The sequence below is a fragment of the Acomys minous genome (genome assembly GCF_964271855.1).
Source record: "Acomys minous genome assembly, chromosome: 10".
In the NCBI taxonomy this organism is placed as follows: domain Eukaryota; kingdom Metazoa; phylum Chordata; class Mammalia; order Rodentia; family Muridae; genus Acomys; species Acomys minous.
The window spans coordinates 20918174-20939514 of NC_140491.1; the positions used below are offsets into that span (position 1 = coordinate 20918174).

The window sequence follows — 21341 nt, forward strand, 5'->3', positions numbered from 1 at the left end:
ATAAATGTTACATTAATAGTGTTTTGGCTATTTGTATTTGGCAATCTTGAATAAAACATTTTTCCTATGTTGGTATATCTAAAATTCTGGGTGTAGATCAATATCTACCATACTTTGTCATTAGCAACTTAAAACATCTATCTAGACCTAAAAATATCTTAACCCCTAAACAACTAAGCTTAATTGTAATACTAAACTATCTGGTCTTCAACCCCATTAGAGACTTGAGAAGGAATAAAATTAATTACTCACAAGGAATTTTTATATACATGCAAAATAAGTTTAATTTTACATACATTGGTATAGAATTCAAATTAAAGATTATTCTTCACACACATTATATATATATTTACTCATCTAACTCTTTAGCATAACTTGAGAGGTTATTTTGGTCTGATCCTTTAGGTACGTTACATATTGAAAAAGGATTTAGATAGATAACAAAGGATATAATGCGTTAACAATTTTTATTTAGTAAATATTAATGTGTTATCAACCTCTTGTCAATTAAATAGTCAGAGCTGAAGGCATTCAAGCTTGGTATGACTGGGAATCCTGGTATTTATTCAGGAAGCACTTCTATGAGTACAAAGATAGATGGGAACTCATTAACTTTGTCTGAATCATATATGTATCAGTGGCCATATTCCCCTGAATACTTAAGGGATATATAACTTACCTTATAACTTATCCCAGTGGCCATGAGCTGAAACATTTCATGTGAACAGACTGGTAACAGGAAAACATATCAAATAATTCTAGACATCTGATCTGCAGTTAACAGAGTCACAAATCTCCTGGTCTTATACAAAGAACATCGCACTGTAGTAAATGATTAATTTCCACAATAGAATTACAGTTAATATAGGCTGATGTATATATTTGTTATTTATGCATGCTAGGAAGATATTGCTAAGCAAGTGCCAAGCAACACTTTGGTGATCTGTCCATTTTTAGAGTTGTTTCAACTCTCTCTATCCATTTCTTCCCTGATTTGTCTTCAGTGTGTTTACATGTATGCTCTAGCCATTCCCTTTTACATAGTGCACATCACCATTTAACATTGGTAAATCCCATGAAAAAGAAAAATATTCATTTAAAATTTATATCTGGTATGCCATGCAATAGTTTTTTTTTTTTATCTCCCTTCTCTTTTGGACTAACAATACTCCTGTTGGAAGCCTGAAGTTGACTTTTAATTTAACAGGAGTCTGCCTTCCATCTGGTGTTCAGTAAGTGCCGAGGGTTTTCTCTTCTTTTTCAGTTCCTTGACACGGGTTTCCCTCATTTTAACTTCTCAAATCTCTCTCATTTTTACTAATGCACATCCCTTTGGTAACTGTCCAGTACCCTACTCTTGATCAACTTCCCTCTTGCTTGGGGAAGTTCTGGTCATTCTCATGGCTTGGACACAGTGTCATCTTGACATCTCAACAGTTGCAGTGAAGGAACAGTATGCTAGGTTCACTATTTCTATGTGACCAAATCTATTCTTCCTTCTTCCATATCATCTGTTAGCTACCAAGCAATAAACTTTGGACTCATATTTAGACCCTTCATTGTTTAATCAAGAAATGAGTCACAGTTATTTTATACCTCAAAAGCATATCCCGAGTTTCTTCTCCTTACTCCACTGCTAGTTCAGTTGACTGGTCAGGCTTTACCTTCTGTTGCCCAGAAGGTAATTCTAAATCTTTTCATGTCTTTAGTCTGTGATGAAGTACTTCTCTTCCCCCCTCCCCCACTTTTCAAGTTGACCCTCTAGCCAGAAGGAACAAATATACAATTCTCACCATGTCACTGTCCTTCATGAATATTTTAGTAACTTTTGACAAATTTCAAGTGCCATAGAGTGACACATCTGTTGATATGATTGGGCTTTCAGTATAGCAGCAGCCTCATTTGTAACTGCTCACTGACTTGGACTGATTCATTTCCACTGCTATGGAGTTCCTAACAGTTCCCCCAAATACACCATATAGCTCTAAAGTTCCATATCTTTCATCAGGCATCACCTCTATCCATTATTCTGGTCCTAACTTTATTAAATGGAATAATCCTTGCTTATCACCTAAGTTTCTGGAATGTCACATGTCCCTAGAGGATGCACATATATAGTCCTAGATGTGGCTGCTTGTGAAAAGTAGTAGCATGTTTTATTTAGTATGATAGCATCAGCAGCACCCATTTATATGGGCAATAACATACCTTGTAATCATGTTTCTACCACCTTGGAAAAAGAGTATGTCCTTAGAAAAATCACTCCACTGCTGTTCTGACTTTCTGTTTGCCTGCAATACAATCTTTAAGCTAAATGCTCTCCAAATTCTCTCTTGCTTCTATTTTCTGTGTCCTTTCTCCAGGAACAACACATTTCAGAGTTGTCAATAAATCAGCAGTGTAGTACAACTACAAGCCTTGTTGTGTATTGATCATTCCCAGGTAAAGTGGCTTTTATATGAAATCAATATATGTGTTAAATGTATTCAAAGCAATTGCTTTATATACTTAAAAAGCATACACACTGCACTTAGCAATGAGGCCTTCTTAGCCCCACCTTGTGGACTGCAGGATTATTTTCAGTTCCCATTGGTGAAAGCTACCAGCTCAGGAAAGAGACTGTAGATCAGAAGGGGCATGTCTGTCCCAGACTCATATCTTGTAACTGTCATTAACTTCACTTGTGACATTAGCAAAGTTATGGAATTGTATGCTTCTTCAGTATTAAAGTGGGCACAATTGCTACAATGGGACATCAGTAGATCAAATATATGTCAAACTTGGGACAGTATCCTGAAAAGAGATGACAATCAGTTATTATAGTAATAAGAAAAGACAAAAGTCGTCAAGAATGACAACCAAGTCTTTCAAAGTAAGGGGCATCCATACCACTGTTACTAATGGGAAATTAATGTTATGTTCTTGTGCTAGCTTGAAAACACTTCAGGGACATGTTGGACTTACTGACACCAACATGAAAGCCAGAGATTTCAAATGGCTTGTCCCAAAATAAGTCCCCACCACCCGATGCTCCAGAGACTTGTCTATTCCTCTGGGAATAATAAGTGGAATTATATCACTTTTCTTTTAAGTTTCTCTGACTTGGCTTGTACCATAACCACCTATAACTCTACTGAAGCATCTATTGCTATGCCAATGATTTGCACTGTAAAGATGTGCCATGTGTGGCTGGTATTACTGTAAAGATGTGCCATGTGTGGCTGGTATTACTGTAAAGATGTGTCATGTGTGACTGATATTATTATTTTACATGGGCTGTAGATAAGTGCATTCTTAACTAGTTAAGAAATGTTCTCAGCATTCTTAAACATGTCACTTGTGGAGACTGACAGTGTGAGACTATTGAAACTACATGTCTTGGCTAACTCCTATTGTATTTTGTGTAGGATAGAGCACTGCAAACATCAGCACATGCACTCCTTTCCCCTTGCTGGCTTTTGCCAGCCTATTCTGAGACAAGAATAAAAATCTTCTGAAAAAACCATAGTCCCAGATTTATTTGACAAAAAATTGCGGTTTACTTTGGCTGATGTGTTTGCAGTCATACTTAGAGCTTACAGAGTGCTCTGTGAGAGCTGTAGTGCCTGAGATGAGAAATTGGCTGTGGACTCATCATTTACCTTGTGCAAAGGAAAACCATGCTGCCTTTGTACTTCCAAGGAGAGAGAAAATAAAGCCCACTGCCTTCTGCAAAGATGAAACACACAATGAGTGGAAGGAATCAACAATACCGTGTACTTATCTCCTCTGAGAAGAAGGAACTATGCCTCACCCCCAACTTCATTTGTTAAATGTGCTGTGAGGGCTCCTTGCGCCTGCTTCCAATTCTTACATGCACACACCCTGTTATAAAGGGTTTAAAGATCTTGGAAACAAAATAACCACGGGTGAAATTATTTCTGAGGAAGAATATTTTTCCACTTGGTGGCCAGAGGAATGAGGTGAGAAAACACCTAGGCAAGCAAGACCTGACAGAGTCGCTGTCCCAGACTTCAGATTCAGTAAAATCCCAGCTCTAACAAGTTCTTTGCTAAAAGAGAAGGCATTTTTGAGCCTCTCGGTTTCCTTATTACTGGTAAGTGCAGATAATACACTCCTCAAAGAGCAATCCTGACAGATAATGGGATATATATAAGGGCTTCAGCACCACCTTTTCTGGAACAAAGAAGGCATTCGATAAATTCTTGTCATCCTTTCTGAGGCCTATGCATTCTTCAACTCTTATTTCATGACTTCGTTCCCTTTTCCCCCACAGCCCCTGATGGGAAAGGAGGCAGCAAGCAGCTGAAAAGATGACACTTAAAAACCCTACCTTGCTCACCCCCTCAGTTCAGCAGAGCAGCTCAGCTCCACCCAGCTCCAACGTGAAATCTCTAGCTTCCTTCTCAGCACCCAGAAACGTCAGGTGATCTCCACTTCAGCACCCACCTCTAGGCACGGCAGAGCAATCGTGTCTTGTTAGCATCCTGTAAACTGCAGTTACTTTGTTTATGTTCTAGTTTCCCCCCAAAAGCAATTTCTCACAAAATGGGACTGTGGTCTTTTTTCCCTAGAGGAGATTTGGAATTATTTTATTTACTTACACGTCAATACAGAATATTGAAGAGTGGTGTATTATTTTTGTTTGTGTTACTTAGAGGTCAAATAGTGTATACTTTTGAAGGCAGATATTTAGTGCTTTAGGGAGATATCTCACCAACTAGCCTTGATCAAAACAAACAAACAAACAACCCTGCTCACTGCATGTGAGGTGAGGTCTGTCCTTCAGTGGATTGCTGGCTGTGTGGCACGGTGAGGAAAGCAGAATAATAAGAGATGAAACCATACAGTTGCCATTCAAAAACAAACCTCATATTATACTGTAAGTGACTGCTTACCTTTGTTGTTGCTGTTTGTTTGCTTTCCTTTTCATTGTTTTTATACACTACATTTTGATCATGTTTTTCTGTTTCCTCATTCCTCCCAGATCTGTCCATCTCCATCCACCCAACTTTATGTTCTCTCTGTCTCTCTCAAAAAAGAAACAAAAACCCCAAGGAAACAAAAATGAAAGCCAAAAAACCCCCCCAAAAACAAAAACAAAACAAACAAACAAAAACCTCTGCAAAAAAAAGACAAAATACCAATAAGGCAAAAATATGTCAGAGCAAAGCAAGACAAACATTTCTTAAACAATAAGACCTTTATTGGAGAATTTATAGCAAATACAGCTTATGATTTGACTACATTTAAAAGGATTTTCTCTGACCTTTCTCTCCACAGAATAGATTGTGGGAAAGCATGCACAAAAGCTGATACTTTGAATGCATCAGCCAGGAAGGACAGAATGGTGGTTTTGAGCTGAGGCATCACAGTGAGGTGTTGGGAACTGAGCCAGGGTGTTTATTCATGGTTTATATGGTGGCTGCAGGGTCTCCTATACAGCATGTCTGGAACCAGTGCTGTTTGCCTACCTGGGGAAATCATCATCCTGAGAAGGCTGGAGGAGATGGCAGTAGTCTACCCTCCCAGAGCCAAAAGCGTGTGATTGTAAGTGCTAGAGAACAAATTATCACACGTCATTTCATGTGACTTTCTGAAGTCTCCTTGGCACCACTCCTTTACTATGGCATGCTGGATTGAGCACTCTAGGAAGAGGAAGCTGCCCCACTAACACTTTGCTACAGCATGCATCCCCGATTCCTTGTTGCTGCAGAACTGCACCTTTCACTTTATCATCCGGTTGTCTGGATTATTTTACAAGTACCTCTTCCAACTTGAGATGGAAGATAAACATCATCGTGGATAATTTCCTGTTCTCTCCCTTACAGTTAATTGCTTGTAGATTCTATTGGTTCAGATGCTCTTGGATCTCTGTGCTCATCCTGCCCTTCTCGTGTAGCCAGAAGCATTCTAACTCATGTCCTCCCCGGATTCCTGGACGCTCCTTTTCATTAGTCTCTTGGCCTTTGGTTCAATATCCCTCATATCTTAATTAACCCCAACAAATTTTCCAAACCACAGGCATAATTACTTGTGTAAAGTGCAGATTTGATGCTCTTTGATGTTCCCTGCCCCCAAATAACCCATTTTCTCTTCTCTTTCCACCCTTGCTATTCCTTCAGATGGCATCTGTGTTAAGGCTTTGTTCCAGGTAACCTAAATAGTTTCATTTGTGGCTGAGGTATTCAATGAGCTCCAGGGGTGAATAGCCTTTTCTCTCTTTCTAAGATCTAATAACTGCTTTTCCATTTTCTGCATTTCCTAGTACTCTATTAATGATAACAAATAAACAAACAAAGAACCAAGAGCTATCTCAATTATGTAACACCACTAGTAGTATTGAATTGACTTTGGTAGGATGTAAAAGCATAAGATGTTTATAGTTTATCCCATGGAGTATGTAAATAAATACATGGATATTCAGTCATCCTTTATTGAATATACATTTGTTTGTAAAATATTGCTAATCATATTTATAGCTAAGGGCATGACCCCATTTTCTGCCATTGACAATGCACCGAGAGAAAGGAGAGAAAGGAAAATATTGGGTAAATGAGATGAAAAATCCATTCTTCTAATAATTAAAATTTGAAGTCTACTACAACTAACTAATGAGATAAACTCCCTCTTAACTTCTCCTTACTTAATCATGTAAATACAAGCAATGGTGATAGTTACACGCTTTTCCTAGAGGTCTTGTGATGCATTTGAAAATGTCCTTAATCATTCTGTTTTCTCTTACTTACTGGTTTTTGTTTGTGTACACATATAGAGAGACCCACAAGCAGCTTTCGAGTATTAACTTGTCCACAACGAATTGGCCTTAGGAGCACAGCATAATTTGGAGGATGGTAATGTTTCTATAAAATTGTATTTCATAAAATAGTTTTTCCAAATGCACTGCTACTATATGCTCCTCTTTTCTCAGAAGGCAGCAGAATGGGTATCTGGCTATTCAAGAATTTCCTTTTCCCTCAAATGATCATAGGAGTGTGTGGCCAGTGCTCTAATTCACTAGGTAACTTGCCAATACATTGAGCTTGATCCATGGCCATTTACCTGCCCCAGGTTGTAGTGGTTGAGTTAATTGCTGTACTGTAATAGATGAAGCAAAAAGGACGCAACCACAGATGTCTTCTTCATCTGAACTTCTCATTGCATCCTCCTTATTAGTCTTTCCTGTTGATAATATGAGGCTCCTCACCATCCAGCCCCCCTTTCCATATTTTCAGTCTGTTTATTTCCTAATAAGTACAAGACCAGAAGGGAGTTAAGGAAAGCACATAGATTGTCGGTTCAAAGAAGATGAGTGTGCACGAGAAAGTAGGTTTAAGATGCAATGGGATTTCAGGGGCAGCAGCAAAGAAAGAGAATGGAAATCAGCCAGTGGGTAGGTGGAAAGAGGTTTGCCTATCTCAGCTTCTGACTTTTGCTGATAGAATCCATACGGAATTGAATGCCTGTTGGCTCTGTTTATTAACAATTAAACTTTATTATACAACCCAACTAGCTTACACAAGAAGGAAAAAAGGTTAAAGGGACAGAAGAGTGAACCTTCCAGTATCCGTTCCACGGGATAGGTCTTTAGGTGTCTCTCTGACCCATGAGCTGGTCAGGTCCGTTGCTCTCTCCGCGCGCTCTCCTCTTCTCTCTACCTGTTGTTTTTTTTTTTCTCACCACCTTCCCAGTCACAAGCAAAGGGCGGTCCTTTCTCCCTTCGAGGGTCAATTAGGAAAACAATAGCCACGGTGGAGTTCCCAGGTGGGCTTCCTGAATTCCAAGCCCAGGAAGGCTCCAAACAGTCTGTCACAAGGTATTCATGGCTTGCCCCAAGGGTAAAGCCCGCTAAGATTGTTTTCACCTGTGACAAAGCTTAATCTTTCCCACAAATGCCTATACGAGAGAATAAATCTATCTTCTGCCATGTAAACATACAACTAGTTACGGAAACTCTATCTCCAGTTCATCCTTAGGTGCTTAAGGAAATATGATGTCACAAGTTACTATGAAGGCTGCATACAGTTAGCATCTATACAAATGAAAAGAGATAGGAAATAAATATGCTAATTTTAATGAATAAATTCAGGGAGGGTGAGGAATGCTGTCCAAACAGAAGTACTGTCATTTGGAAGAGTATAACTGGGCAACAATGTGACAGAATATTTTTGGTTGAGTTGATTCTCTGAGTAAGTAATAAGAAAAAGTAATGAGGGAACAAATTTGACAGAGTGGCTACTGTGCAAACGGAGACTCAGAATCACAAATGCCAAAATAGTAACCAACTTGGTTAGTTCCAAAACCTCTAGCATATATGGGGAGAGAATTTTGGAGACAAGTAGTAAAACTGGTCTAAAATGTTACCAAAAAGGACCCAGAACATAATGGGTATGGTGAGACATTTTAATGGTGTCCCGTGTGCCTTTACCAGTAATCAGAGGAAATGACAGAGCAAATTTGCTGGCTGAATAATCACCCAAAATCCTCTATAATGTTGGAGCATCATCTTCAGCCTTCTGGCCCAGTATTTCTGACAGACATATTTGTGAGGCAGGAACTATTGAGGACTTGTTTACCCTGTCATGGCAGAGTTTGGCCTTCGACTCTGCCTGCATCCAGTCTTTCCCATTTTTAGGCAGAATTCTACCTGTGGAAGAAATGAGGACATTTTGTGCAGTGGCTAGCCTGCCACATTTGAGGCCATCTCTATAAAGAGGTTTATTGATGCTCATCATCTTCTTTGAGGTAGGCTGGGTGTTTTAGGTAACTAATTCTACTCCTTTTCAAGTCTCTAATTGGGTTGAAAACCATATAGTTTAGTTTACAATTAAGCTTAGTTGTTTAGGAGTTAAGATGTTTTTAGGTCTAGATAGATAGATTAAGCTGATAAAGATGAGATATGATAGATATTGATTTACATTCAGAATTTTAGATGCACCAAGATAGGAAAGATGTTTTCTTCAAGGCTGCCAAATACCAATAGTGAAAAGATTATGAATGTAACGTTTATATAATTCCTGATTGTTTCATGATTCTTCTTGCTGTAGGCAATTTATTACATATTTGTGTAATAATATAAATGTATATGTAAAAAAAGAAAAAATAATAAAAAGAGTAATCAGGGGGCTATAGGCAGGAAATTTGCAGAAAGAACATTCATTGCCACTTGGCTGCTGTGAAAAATACTATCCAGGTGAGAATGTGACTGTAGAGAAGCAGGTGTTTGTTGCATGGCAGCTTGCCACATTTATCCCTGTAATACAGCAAGGGTCATGTTAGCATTTTGGTAAGAAGTGATCAAATACAAGTTAGGTTTCTGAGGTTAATCCACCAGGTTGTGTTCAGTGCATACTATTATGATGGTTTGTGTGTCCTGCCATGTAGTGAACACTGAATTAATGATGATTCACTCAGTAGAGAAAGGGTGGCGCAGCCTTTCTTGGCCAAACTCAGACTGCGTGTCTTCTGATGGATGCCCTTCTCCATCCTTTCTTTCTCACCTGCTGCCTCTGAAATCCCACTGCACTTTACACAGGCTTCCACATGCACATTAGCGTTCGAGTCAGCAATATAGCCCCCTCTTTACTGACCTCCCTTCTAACGTCTAAGCTTCCTGCTATTATTTTAGGCCCTTCCATGCCTTGCCCTTGGGACAGGATGAGTCAGGCTAAGGCTTATTCTGGGAAATGACTGAAGTGAAGCAGACAGTCAGTGCAAGGGGAAGGTTTTAGGGAAGTGGGTGAGTCCTCCCACCCTAGTCCTCCGGCCTGGACCTGAAGAGCTCTCCACAGAGCCTGAACAACACAGCTGTCTTGGCTAGGGTCTGCCTTGCCAGGCTGCTGAGGCTGGAGTGCCTAGGAGAGGTCTGAGGCTGATGATGCCCTATGACTCTTGCTTGGGCTCTTCAAAACAGGTTCTCTTCACAGGAAGAGGTGCCCAGATCACTCTGCCACTTCTCAACTTCGTAGAGAGCGTCTTACTTGTTCCATCTGTAAAGTGGGTCTAGTCGCAAGAGCTTCCATCTGGGTACTGGAAAAATACTAATAGTTATTCTGAGGAGTAGAGGACTTACCATGCCCTCTGCCCTGCCTGGAATGGTTTAACTGCATCATCCACCTGTTGCCCTGACAAAACTGTGTGACAGGATTTTTTCACCCCCATTTTATGAATCACTAGCATAAAGTACTACAGCACCCAACTGGTTAAAAAAAACTCATCATACACACCAGAAGGGGGGAAAATGAAACATGGACAGGGAGCCAGAATTCCTGCCTATTAAGCGTAGTTTTTTTTTTTCCTGCTGTTGTTGACTTGAATAAAACAAACCTTCATAGCTCCAATGTTCCCATTTTAAAATAAATTGCTATAACACACAGTGAAACAAAGTCTGGAAATGCAAACGCAGGTAAAACTATCCCCAATAGGTAGCATTGGTATATGAAGATGCCAGGAAAGGGTTACACCTGGTTTTTAACTCAACAGTGCAAGCATTCTGAGAACAAAGCATGCTGCCTCTAAGGAGCATTCTCTGATCACTTGAAAAGGCCTAGGGCTCGTGTCTTAGGGCTGTCTCACACTCAGATGAATGTGTTGGGCATGAGCGTCTACGTGTGTGTGTCCATGTGTGTGTACGGTTTTATTTTATGCATGCCAATGGTGAGCATCTGTTGAGAGGGCAGAAGAGGACACATTGTGTCTCCTATAACTCTATTCCTGTAAGATGGTCTCTCATCAACCTAGAAGCTGTCAGTTGTGGCTATGTTGTCTGGCCAGCAAGGTCACAGATATGCACTCATGTTCCTGGCAATCTTTATGCAGTTGCTGGCTTTCAAACACAGTTCCTCATGTCTGCACAGAGAACAGTCTTACCTGCTGAACCATCTCTCTACACTGTACATTTTAGCTTGAACTGAAACTCCCTGTAGCTGAAGAGCAGAGCTCAGATGTGGTTTTATCCATCCTAGCATGGCTGAGACAGTTAATTGGGGTGTTATGCGAAAGTGCTCTTTCTCCAGCTCAGAAATAACTGAGCCTCCATTATCATCAGCAAACCTCTCGGACACTGCATAAGAAGGAATATTATCACACTTCTGTGTAGCTTGTGGCATATTCCTGAAACTCAGTTTACTTCTGGACTTTTCTCCTGTTACATCTGACTAGTAGAATGTTCTTCCTTCCGAGTATTACCTTGTTACACATTGAAAGCTCAGAGATAGAATGGCTAATTAAAGCTGGCCTTTCCTTCTGGGGGAATATTCTTTTTCTCTGCCTATTACGCACACATACACACACACACACACACACACACACACACACACACACACACGCACACGCACACACACACACATCTTCATGCATAGTTGTCCCAGTGGGCTTTCTTTTTCCTAGTGCAGTAGAGTCAATATGTGTGGGTTTTACTTTAGAGTATCTTCTTCCTTAAAGAAACATTTCTTGTCAAAATAATTTTGTGATTATTACTCTGTGTATGGTAGACAGAACAAAAATCCCTTAACATATCTACATTTGATTTGTAAACTATAGGGATATTTTAGGTCATATGGTAAGGGGTACTTAGGTTTGCAGGTGAAATTAAAATTAGCAGTCAAGTGATCATAAAGGAATTTCGCTTTTCTTTAGGAAGAGCTCATATAAGAGTGATGATACAGTGTGGGCAAGACTCAGAGGATGGCCATAAGCAGTGATCATGGAGGCCACCAAATGCCACACTGGCTACAACATCTAGAAATTAGAAAAATAAAGAAATTGGATGCTTGCTTAGAGCCTGCTCAAGAAATGCAAGCCACCATCAGCGTTTTAGTCAGTAATAGCTAGTTCAAACTCTAGCTTCCGAACTGTAAGATAATGAACCTGTGTTATTTTAAGCAATAAAAACTGTAGCAGCGAGAGGAAATGGACATAGCATTATCTGTTTGCAGCTTTAAACCCGCATTACACTCACAGAAAAACAAGCAAACTGAGAGAGATCTACTGCAAAGCCAAGGGCCAGTTTGCAGAGAAACACTATGAACACATGTCAAGAAGACATGCTTTCTACTTCTCTGGCCTCTATGTTTGAAGCTGAAGGGATAGGACACACAGTTGTCTTTGCTTGGTTTATTTTAAAATTGAGACTTGGGGTAGACTTGGAGAGATGGCTGAAAGTTAAGAAGTGGCTGCTCTTCCAGAGGACACAGGGTCAATTCCCAGCACCCACATCACAGCTAACAACCATCTGTAACTCCAGTCCCAGTGGATCCAGCACCCTCTTCCGGCCTCTGCAAACAAAAGATGCACATGATACACAAACATCCATAAAGTAAAAACAGTCACTATACATAGAATTAAAAAAATAAGTAAAGGTAAGAACTGGTCCATTCCCTCAAAAATATGCATTCATATATAGCTCCAGCCTCATTGGCTATGATGTCACAACGGGTCCTGGAAGCTATTTATCTATTGGTATTTCTGAATTAAAGACAGTTGCAATAGTCATATTCAAAAGCATTAACACAGAAACAAATAATATTAGTTGGACTTTCATGGACACCACCATACCTTCTTTCTCTGAAATTCTCACTAGAATTTCACTTTTCTGTAGTGTGCAATTCTTTCCTGCTTGTTTTATAATATCTACTGTGTATACATTTCAACTCCCATTGAAAAAGCACAGGAAGAAGAGGGGGAAATACATGCCTATGCCTCCTTGCTATCAGTTCTTGGCAAGTAATCACAAAGAACTCACACTTCAAGAACTAATGGGAGCCATGACCCATGACCGTGACCCACTTGTGTCTCACTGACTCTGACACAGCAGAATAGGAAAATGATTTTAGTGAAATCCAAGTCTTTCAGCATGTGTGCTTGCATGCTGACGACCAGTGGAGAAGGTAGGGAGAAGGGAGGGAGGGCAGCAAGTTCATAAAGAGCATAAGGAAGATGAGGAGATTGAGAAACATTTTGAGAGAAGAATTTTGAGGACTTTGCAACATATTCATTCTGTGAAGTTCTTACAGAATCTATAAAACAAAGAATGATGGAAAACACTGCTAACTATCTCTGCAGATTTAGAACGCATTTCAGGCTATGCTTGCTGGATTCCATTTCCCGAAGCTCTGCTCTGGTGCAAGGGATGAGGTAATGCGGTGTTAAGAACAATCTTCAGGCTCTGAACATCAAGCATGCAAAAACTGAGAAAATAAAGCTGATGGCATGGGCGTGGTGAAACAGGCAGCCAGGCCTCTGTGAGTGGGAATGTACCTCTGCTTAGATCAGGCCTAGAAAGTAGGACTAAACCCAGCTTGGCTAGTGCAGTGTCTATGAAGATGCCAAGATGCCACCATCTATTCTGTTTGTAAAGGCATCTATTCCGTTCCAAAAGCCATGTGAGGCTGCTGCTGAGACACTCGAACCAAACAGGTTCTTTGTGTGTGTTGCTACCAGACTCCAGCCACCAGTACAGCAAGCAAGAGGAACTGATGCAAGAGAAATGACTTTTTGCCTGTTGCATTTTCTGTAGTAATTGGTTATTCCTGTTTTCGAGCACAGCTGAGTGATCTGTGAGTTGCTTCCACCCAAGGCAAGCCCCATTCACTTTTAGGTTCTTGAATGGCTCACAGAGCCCGCCCTGGGATTAGCTTTTTCCTTCTCTTTTATGTCTCCCTTTGACCCTTTCCAAATTCTCATTTCCGCTCCCATCAGCTTCTCTCCCACCTCTTTTTATTTTGAGCCCTATTAGTAAATCATTTTTCCTTGTTTTTATCTATTCTTGCTTGCAGAAAGGAATATACATTTACACTTCAAGATGGCATTACGAACACATCTTACCTCTTTGAAGACCAATGACGTGTTAAAACTTGTTTATCGTGCAATGGGATCATGATTTATTTGAAAATGAAAACAAATAAGATAATGTTAACACAGACGACTCATCCCTTCACATATATGATTCCTGCATCTTAAGTGAGGACTCCTGTGGCCGGGCCCCCAACTCTTCCATATCTAGCATAGAATTTTGGAACAGTTGCTTAAAATTTTGTATCTTTGAGTCTTCTTCATCTATAAGTGTTAATATTACTATCCCTCTGGGATAGTATGGCAGTTCATAGAAATCTGTATGATGCACAGAATACATTGTATGCCAATTAGTAGGGGCTCAGGGTTATTCATATATTAATTATAATAGAGCAAATCAAAAGATAATTATTATTATCTTGGAGAATCTCTGCCCTAGGTGAAATGACAGTTTTGATAGAGAGGTCACGTGTAAAAGGTATGAGAGGACACAAGAAATTACGTTCTGGAAGAGAATAGTGAACATGGAACTAATATGGTTAGATCAGAAAGGAAAAGAGGATGGGAGGGAACTAAGAAGAGATAGATGGAAGGGGCACAAGAAGGAAACTAAGGAAAGAGGAATAAGCCAGAAAGTTGTATATCACCAGAAGTGTATCTTCTAGTAAAACTTTTAATTGCACATCTTAATAATGAGATACTTTATTTTTATGAAGATTGCATAATGCTCTGATCATAAGACACCTAGGAACTATTATAATAATACATTGTGTAATATTGCTGCAAATTTCTTAAGATGTAGGGGAGTTTCTCCTCAATTCACTACCTTAAAATGTCATCAGCCTTATGGATTCAAGACGGCACCCAGACCGGAAGGGTGTGTTCGTTAGTTGTTTAATGGACATCCATATGCACATTTTTAAAAGCTCCATTCAGTACACATTTACAGCATTTCAGACGGATCCCTGAGCTACGTGAAGTAGCTTCAGTCCTGTTTGACCAGGTAATTCCCATGGAGACCACTCAAGGAGTTCCTCAGAAAAACCTAGTAATTGCACGGGAGAATGGCGTGCAATATCTGGGGGCAGAGACGTAACTTTGAGTAGAATAGCGACTACCTGAGGGTGTACCGTTTCTGTTACTATGTTAAAAATAAACTTCCAATTAGAAGTGACCCAAAGGACACATGTTGACTTTGTTCCGTTGCTTGTTCACTCAGATTCTGATGTTAAGAGGTTTTCTTCTAACATTGGTCCAGTTTGATCAACACTTCCTAGATACCCTTTCTCCTTCAATGGAAGGCCTTATGTATCTCAAACTCACTCATAAAGACTGTGTAAGGCTTCTTTCTTCATTGGAACCTTCTGGAAAATGCTAGACATACTGATGCCTTAACTTCCCTAGATGCAATTAACAGGGGATACATTTTTCTTTTAGATTCTCATATCTCTTTAACTTCTTAGTGCGTCCTCCTAGTTTCACCTGCATTAAAGCAAACAGGATTTAAATGAGATTGGAGATTTAATGCTATTTTGTTACCTACTTGAGTCCTTAGGTCTCTAAGAAGTAGATTCTGCCTTCTTAAGCATCTTCAGTTTTTTCTAAAGATTAATTTATTTCATAGACCTGAGTGTTTCTCCTCACATATGTTTGTGTAGCTGATGCCAAAAGATGCCAGATAAAGGTGTGGCATCTCTTGGAAATGGAGGTACAGACAGCTGTGAGGTGCCATGTGGCTTCCTGGAAATGAATCCAGGTCATCCACAAAAGCAGCAAGTGCTCTTAACCAATGGGCCACCTCTCCAACTGCAGCATCTGTATTTTTAGAATTAATTATTTCTAAAAGGGTGTCTGTGTGTGTGTGTGTGTGTGTGTGTGTGTGTGTGTGTGTGTGTGTGTGTGTACAAAAAGACATTTTCTCTATCTCCCCTATATTTATTAGCTGGGTCTAAAAATAGAAAAACAAGACACATTAGCAGGGTAAAATTCAAGTTGTTTATTAACATTTGTAATACGTATAAATAGTTAGACACAATTTTAAGGGTTAGATTTGAAGATTACATACACTCTAACCAAAGAGTGATAGATTGTGAGGAAGCATTAAAGGGAAATGGATTTGTTTTTCAGGGGTGGTGAATTACACAAAGTAATATGCATGGTGGAAAATAATGGAAATAATAGGCTCAGAGAGTGCTGTGTAGTAGAGGGAGGGTTCCTGCCAAAGAGGAATGTATATGTATTTATCCCTTCTTTAGACTGAAAGAGAAAGGGACAAAGCTTTTGATATCTTCCATATCTTAGTTACCTTCACCTCAAAATGATCATTGTGCCAAAGTGGCATATATTAAAGGGGTCAGCTTCTACACTTCAAGTATTGTTTGGAACTTAATGAGGTTATGTGTACATTATAGTCTTGTTTATATTATTGAAGACAACAGAATAGGCCAAATTAACAGCAAATATGTCTGTAAAAATATTTTTTCTGCCATGCTTCAATCAGTTGTATATTTATGGAGCTAAGAGTAAGTGGGGTAATTAATAAAAATTTTTTTAAAGTGTAAACATCCAGCTGGTTAGTAAAAGTAAAAGTAAAAGCAGATAACATTTTAAGAAGTAGCAAAGAAATGAAATTGATCAGGTTTTATCACTGGTAAAAATCTCAAAGTGAGACTGCAGCCAAAGAGAAGAAAATAATCAATTTCACATTTAAGTAAATATCTCCTTTGAGAGCTTAAAGGATTATAGTGGATCAATATCATAAAAATGAAAGGCTATTCTACTCTCTCTTTGGCTGGTCCACTGATGTGGTCACACCCTCTTTAAATAAGTTTTCACTTTCCTAATAGTTTTTGCCAATATTTTTTACTCCACAATCCTTTATCAGAGCCCCAGATAAAGTACTGTTCACTATGATGTAGCCTGAATGCAGTGGGGAAGGGTGAAGTATGTAGAACCCAACACCTATGATATCCATGTTCAAATCCAAGTCCTTCCAAGTGATATCAAGGAGATCTCAGACAAACTGTTCAACTATTTATAGTATGAATTTCTTCTCTGAGACCAGAGCAATAATATGAATAATAAGATTTAAGAAGGGACAGGAGTTATAGCAATGACTCTCACAATACTCACAAATATTGACAATTGTTATATGTCGAACGAATCTCCTTCAAGTCCTGGTTTTACCACTTATGTGAAAACAACTTAATCTCAGTGTCACTTTGTTTTTACTTTAAAAAAAAAAAGCAAAATATATAGTTGAATAGTGGTTGGGTAAATGGAAACTTCTTTTGAACATCTCATCTAAAATTGAATACACCCTTACAAGGGGCAGCCATGGTGGCTCAAGTTTATTCCTAGTGATCAGAAAAGAAAAATATTCCTATGGCTATGGTAATCAATCAGCAAGTCCTCCTGGGCTAAGAATTAGAACCAGACTAGGACAGGAACATCATGACCGTGGAAGGGCATGGCTACTTCATCTGATGAGAGGCTGAGGGGCCTCATAGGAGTTTACATTCTACAGTAATTCCCAAGTCCCAAGGCAGAGCGAGGGCACCAGTGACTGTGCTCAGATACCCACATTACAGGTTAATTTTCATAGCAGCCAGGCAAGAAAGTCATAGCACTTCTGTTTTAAACTGTCAGAACCGAGCCTCATGAGGAGTTGTTTTCCCAAGCAAGGCAGATCCCAGATTCAGTCCAAGTCTGCGTGACTCTAGTGTGTCTGACAATGAAAACCACTGCCATTAACAATGTTTACCTCTGCTCTAAAGCTGCCTGCACCACCACTCATCCTTCAAACACATACTTACTCTCCTTTACTCCTATTGTGTCTTGTAGAAATATCTAGTCCATGGGACACTGCAATCATTGGTCACCTTCTTCCCCCAAAGCCTCATCTCATACTAAAATGTTCCCAAGAGATAGGATGAGACTTATTCATCATTTTTTTAATAAGGTGCCATTTAGCACTGATAGTGACAGCAGGATAAACACTAAGGAGTACTTGGATGGATACCTATTGCTGTCCAGGCATAATGCCCACACACTTGGCAAGCAAGTAAACGCCAGTTTCTTAGTCTGTACAATGAAGATGCTCATAAGACCTATCTCACTGTGCTCTGGGAAATAAACTAATTCTTGTTACTTTGCAATACGGTTGAGTCTATAATAAATGCCTTGTAGATGTTCGCTGTTAATTAGAGACAGATTTATTCCCTACAATTCCCTTTCAATTGAGAGCTTTAACTGAAGCAGTATACCAAATTCAAGAATGAAAATTGTTCTCAAACAAGGTGAGTGTCTCGCGGAAGCTCACAGAACACAAAAGGAGAGCACAAGTTCCTTAGACACTGGCATATGGCCGGGAAGCACCTATGATCCCGACGAGCTATAGGTGACCACAGTGTCTGTCTCGATTCTCCTTGCATTGCTACCAGCATTGCTGGCATGGAATTTGGCAAAGTGAAGAGAAGCGACTGGGTGACTAAGCCCGTGTGGTCCTGGCATGGCCCAGTCTTGGGCATTCCCTCCAAGTTGCCTCTTTGCTTCAGGCAGCTTGGGACAGGATAATGATAGGATCCTTGGGGGTTGAATGCAGACCCTGTGGATCAGGAGTCCCTGAGTCAAAACATACTCCCTAGGTAGTCTGAGCCAGAATCTTTTTTTTAAAATACAACTAAAGATGACAATATTTATTTGAAATTCATCACTTTTTGCAGGTTCTGCATAAACAGAATCTCTTTTTCTTTTTTCTTTTTCTTTTTTTATATTTTATTAATTTATTCATTTTACACCTCAATGGTTATCCCATCCGTTGTATCCTTCCATTCCTCCCTCCCTCACATTTTCCCCTTACCCTCCCCTCCCCTATGACTGTGACTGAGGGGGACTTCCTCTCCCTGTATATGCTGAGCCAGACTCTTAACAAGATGACTTTCTTTTCTTTTCCTTCTTTCTTGCTTTGCTTTTTTTTTTTTTTTCAAACACCGCATTTTTAATTATGAAGGAAGTTTGTGAAACTTTGTCTCACAGAAACAGAGAAGCAATGGCTGGTTTTGGCCCTCAGGTGGTCTGCTCTGTCCTGCCCTCCATCCCTGTTGCTTTGGAAACCTGAGGACTCAGTGGATCTTGCACTAGTGTGTTAGGGACCAGAACAGCTGGAGACCTGGAAAAACTGAGTTGCAGCAGCGTGGCTGGGATGATCTTGGCTGCCTACTCACTGGGTTGCTTCGCTATGGTACTTTTCTCTAGAGAACATAAAACAGTCACAGAGACTTTGGCACCAACCACTCACTAGAACCCCCTCCCCCACCCCCACTCCCCATACAACCAGAGTGCAGGCTGAGCCTTTTCCCAGAGGAAGCTCTGGGAAGCGAAGGCAGTGGCTGTAGCAGAAAAGGGACACTTGCGCTTCCTAGGCAGCAAACTAGCTCACTCAGCCCTGCCCAAACCGGCACCATCAGCGGGTGGTGTGCTAGCTCTCCTCCGGGCCAAGTTCCTTGGGAGTGTCTCTTCTCCGCGGACCCTGCAAAGTCTAGGTTCTCCAACAGATGTTTCTCCCTCAGCTCTGAACTCAGAACACCCACCTGCCGGCGGCGGCTGCAGCTCAGGGTCTGGAGCCTGGATGCGCTGTGGCTGAACTGAGCCCCCCTGCAAGCAAATGCAAGCATCAGCATGAAAGGCTGGACTTTAGCCCAGGTCTGTCCTCACCCTGGGGGGCCGCCTGCTTGGCTCTGTTCATCTGAGAGGAGCCGCTGCTCACTTTCCCCCCTTGCAAGTCTTTGTTCCAAGCCAGACATTGCTCGGATTCTCTAATTAACTCCCTCCACTCCAAAGGGGTCCGGAGGCTGGGATGCTCTGAGATCAGAGCTTAGAGGATGCTGACACTAGAGTGGGAGTCGGAAGGACTGCAAACAGTGGGTATTGTTGTGATTATATGTGCATCTCTGAAGCTGCTTCATTTGCTGGGACTGATTGATTTTTCGGAAGGTAAAGTGGTCGCTCCCAGTCTGTGCGCTTGGTCAGGTCCGCTTCCGAACTGGATACAGATGCTGCAGAAGTTGCGAAGGTCTAATGTCCAAAGCAAAAGTTTTAAAATATGCATGCTTGACATAGAGAGCAGCCTGACACCTGGGCAGCTCATTTCTGTTTACCTGGAGACATGAGAGTGGGAGGGAAGGGTTTTATAGCCTCCTCTTTCTGTTCTAAGCCAGTTATTTGGGTTTAGGGCGATTTGTGGGTTAAACGTATCCTAGTGAGTGCTTGCTTTGGGTTGTCAAACTCATTTTGGCTACCACACCTTGATTGAGGTCATGGGTGATCCCTCCCTCTGGAAGAGTCTTGAATTGTGAGGGGATTGTTGTGTTTGTATGTCATTAGTCAGGAGTCGCTGGGGTGGAGCTGGGCTGTTGATTATATGATATGTGGTGTAAAATGGAGTTAATGGGTGTTCAGCAAAAATGTGCTTTGAACATTTAATCTCCAGGTGTTTCACCTACATTCTCCAGTGAGCCACCTTAATCGTTTGTCTCCTGAACAGGGAACCAAACACAGGAGAGCACTGATACTTCTGCTATTTTATCTGTCTAATGAAAATCTCACCTTTATTATCCAAAAAAAAAAAAATCCATTTTATTATTGATTATTGAGATAATGGCTATTCAAAGAAAAAAAGCTAATTAACTTTGCTTTTAACTATTTGAACATACATCTATGTGTATATGTATTTATATGTTCATACGTACATAGTTATATGTGCACACACATAACTATGAAATATCTACTGCATAACATACTGTGGAAGTTTTTAAGTTAAACCAACTGATACAAACTCTGCATACAGGTTCTGTTTTTTCTTCTCAAGTGAAATGATGCAGACTCTGGGGTCTTTGTTGATATTCCTGCCAGCTATATGTTTGCTGAGCTCTGACCAATCACCTCTCCCATGGTATATGAGGAGGGACATGGAAATATTTAACTCTTCACACTTATCACAATCACTCTAACTTCACGCATCTGATAGCTAAGATAATCTCATTCCCAGTTACATCTGGAACACATGTTATTTCTCATAGTATGTTAATATTTATAGGTATACTGTAACTTCAGAGTTCCCCCCCCATTACAAAATAGGTGTGATAATGTTGTTAAGCCAGAATACATCCAATGTTCTCAGACAATTATCACATCTTAAAGCGTTATCAATATGACAAGTCCTACTTAGATAAAATGAAAAGGTGATTTTTAAATGAGGTTAAATAGGACTCAAAAAGCTGGTTTGTTCTTTACTTTACACATTAATTCTCTTTATTCATAGTTGAAAAACATAAGTAAATTTCTCAGTATGTTAAACAACAGTTTTTAATTCTCTTGAAATTATGCCTCAGTGGAATATTTAAATACAAATAGAGTAATTTCAATTTCTATGAATAGTATACATTAACATAATGTTAGGGACCTATTAGTATGTGTTCTCTGGGAGTGGTGTTCTCAGAGTTAGTATGTTGTGATCAAGGGGCTTGCTTTAGAACTGGGTACCAAAGTAG

At 40.1% G+C, this 21341-nt stretch overlaps 1 protein-coding gene across 7 annotated transcripts in view; it reads left to right on the top strand.

Annotated features, from left to right (window-relative positions):
- The window catches only part of KCNIP4 (potassium voltage-gated channel interacting protein 4), a 1038736-nt gene that overhangs the window by 828536 nt on the left and 188859 nt on the right, over positions 1 to 21341 (top strand). The window contains exon 1 of one of the 7 annotated variants that reach the window (XM_084799187.1): positions 19218 to 19494. The exons of 5 other annotated variants lie outside the window; for them this stretch is intronic. Coding sequence is in view for 1 of the 2 variants with exons in the window: in XM_084799183.1 (XP_084655309.1) it covers positions 19674 to 19785 (112 nt within the window). In the remaining variant the exon portion in view is untranslated. Of the gene's footprint in view, positions 1 to 19217; positions 19495 to 19549; positions 19786 to 21341 lie in introns of those variants that run through there. One more of the 7 variants, XM_084799183.1, reaches the window with a different exon arrangement.